The sequence below is a fragment of the Octopus bimaculoides genome, chromosome 11, assembly GCF_001194135.2.
Source record: "Octopus bimaculoides isolate UCB-OBI-ISO-001 chromosome 11, ASM119413v2, whole genome shotgun sequence".
NCBI lineage: Eukaryota > Metazoa > Mollusca > Cephalopoda > Octopoda > Octopodidae > Octopus > Octopus bimaculoides.
The window spans coordinates 6553589-6555749 of record NC_068991.1 but is presented as its reverse complement, the minus strand read 5'-3'; the positions used below and the strand labels follow the sequence as shown (position 1 = coordinate 6555749).

The 2161-nt window shown below is 40.8% G+C and overlaps 1 protein-coding gene across 1 annotated transcript in view; it reads right to left on the bottom strand.

Moving 5' to 3' along the window:
- Window positions 1-2161, bottom strand: part of LOC106877153 (uncharacterized) — a 16805-nt gene that overhangs the window by 7564 nt on the left and 7080 nt on the right. Inside the window, exon 2 of the mRNA XM_014925963.2 lies at window positions 799-1232. Within this exon, the coding sequence (XP_014781449.1) occupies window positions 799-1232 (434 nt within the window). The remainder of the gene's footprint in view (window positions 1-798; window positions 1233-2161) is intronic.

Here is a 2161-nt window from a genome sequence, read left to right as displayed (position 1 = left end):
GTCGACCTCGGCGGAATTTGAACTCAGAACGTAACGGCAGACAAAATACCGCTCTTACTTCTCAAATTTCAAGCCTTGTGCCTATAGTAGAAAGGATTATTTTGCCAGCAAAATCCATCGAGATCTAATTTTTAAAAAGGCGGCGAACTGGAGAAACGCTAGCACACCGGGCAAAATGCTTAGCGGTATTTCGTCTGTCTTTACGTTCTGAGTTCAAATTCCGCTGATGTCGACTTTGCCTTTCATCCTTTCGGGGTCGATAAGTTAAGTACCAATTGCGTACTGGTGTCGTTCTAATCGACTGGCAATAATCAAGCGTACATTGAAAACAAATTCTTGTATGATGATGATGATGATGATGATTAGGATGACGATGATGCCGACTATGATGACGATGGTGACGTTGATAATAATGACGATGATGACCACCACCACCACCGCCACTACCGCTACCACCACCGCCGTGAAAATAATGACAGCAGTGACATCACCGAATAAAAGAAAAGGGAGTCATGGCGATGATGATGACTTCGACAATGATAAAAATGATTTTAAAATCAAAATGTCCCTTAACCTTTTGATGGATCGTTAAAAAAGGTTCATCTATATATATATAGGATGTCGAGGGTACGTCAGATACTATCGCTCTCTAAACTGCTGAAACGGTGGTGGAGTAAACACCCGGTGACGCGACTCTCTAGTGTCGGTTTGTTTATGTCCCAGTAACTTAGCGGTTAGTCAAAAAGTGACTGACAGAATAAGTATCAGACATAAAAAAAATAAAACAAGCAAAAGAACCCAAATACTACGACCGATTATTTCAACTAAAAACCTAATAAGGCGATGCCCTAGCATGGCCGCAGTCCTACGACAGAAACAAGCAAGAGATAAATGATTAATAACAGATAATTGACGAAATAAGAAATGTTTTATAATTACCTCGTATTGCACAGGAGGTTTCACTTCTGTATCGACAGCATTCTTTCCTTCCTGGAACCTCTTGTACAATATCTGACATTTCAATTCCTGTTTTATAATGTGAATCATGTCTCCAGTTTCGTTTACTTTCTCAACGGCTTGTTTCAGTTGCGAATCTCTTTCGCTATCGCAGTCATTATCATATGAGTCGTTTTCTGGACAAACGTCACCTTTCATAGGTTCTGGCGTCTCCACAAAAGGATAGCTCTTCAAACCTTGGCAGAAATCAAGATTAGTCATCTCGCCAAAAGATTCTTTAAGAATGAAAGAGAATAAAAATATATATTTATTTATCTATTTATAGAAAAGGACAAATTTTTAGGGTTAAAAATAACCCTTTCTACTATAGGCACAATGCCCGAAATTTTTTGGGGGAAGACTAGTCGATTACATCGATCCCCAGTGTTTCACTGGTACTTCATTTATCGACCCCGAAAGGATGAAAGGCAAAGTGACCTTGGCGGGATTTGAACTCAGGACGTAGCAAAATGCGAAATTCCGCTAAGCATTTCCCCGGCGTGCTAACAATTCTGCCAGTTTGCCGCCTTTTTAGGGTTAAAAATAACAGTATACAATATATCTGGCAAGAATGTGTGGTTAAGAAGATAGCTTTCTCATCACGTGGTTTTGGGTTCGGTCCAACAGCGCGGCATCTTGGGCAAGTATCTGCTACGATAACCCCGGGCCGACTAAAGGTTTGTGAGCGAAAGACGGACACTGCATGTGTGTGTGTGTGTGTATACGACGGGATTCTTTCAGTTTCCGTCTACCAAATCCACTCACAAGACATCATTTGAAGGCCACAACAATGCGAGAAAGCGCATTGGGATCAGGTGTTGTTTAACCACAGCCAATACTCTGGCTGATGCAGTGATACAGTGACATTAGATCTTACTTATTCAGAAGAGAGCATTATATTAGCTATTGTCGTGAAACTACCTCCCGCCATTAGATACAAACTACTATCGCCATTACATACAATCTTCTCATTTAAATATAAATAAATGCGAGCGTAGTAGAGAACCCATTCCTTGTCCATCACGTGACTGATCATTATTCGAATCGGCAACTTCTTCGAACCTTTCCCGCCAGAACGCAAACTGACCAATCACGGCCCCTAATAAGGTCACGTGATAGAGTATATTTCTACCATCTGGTGAGCCAATAATTTGTTATAAATAGC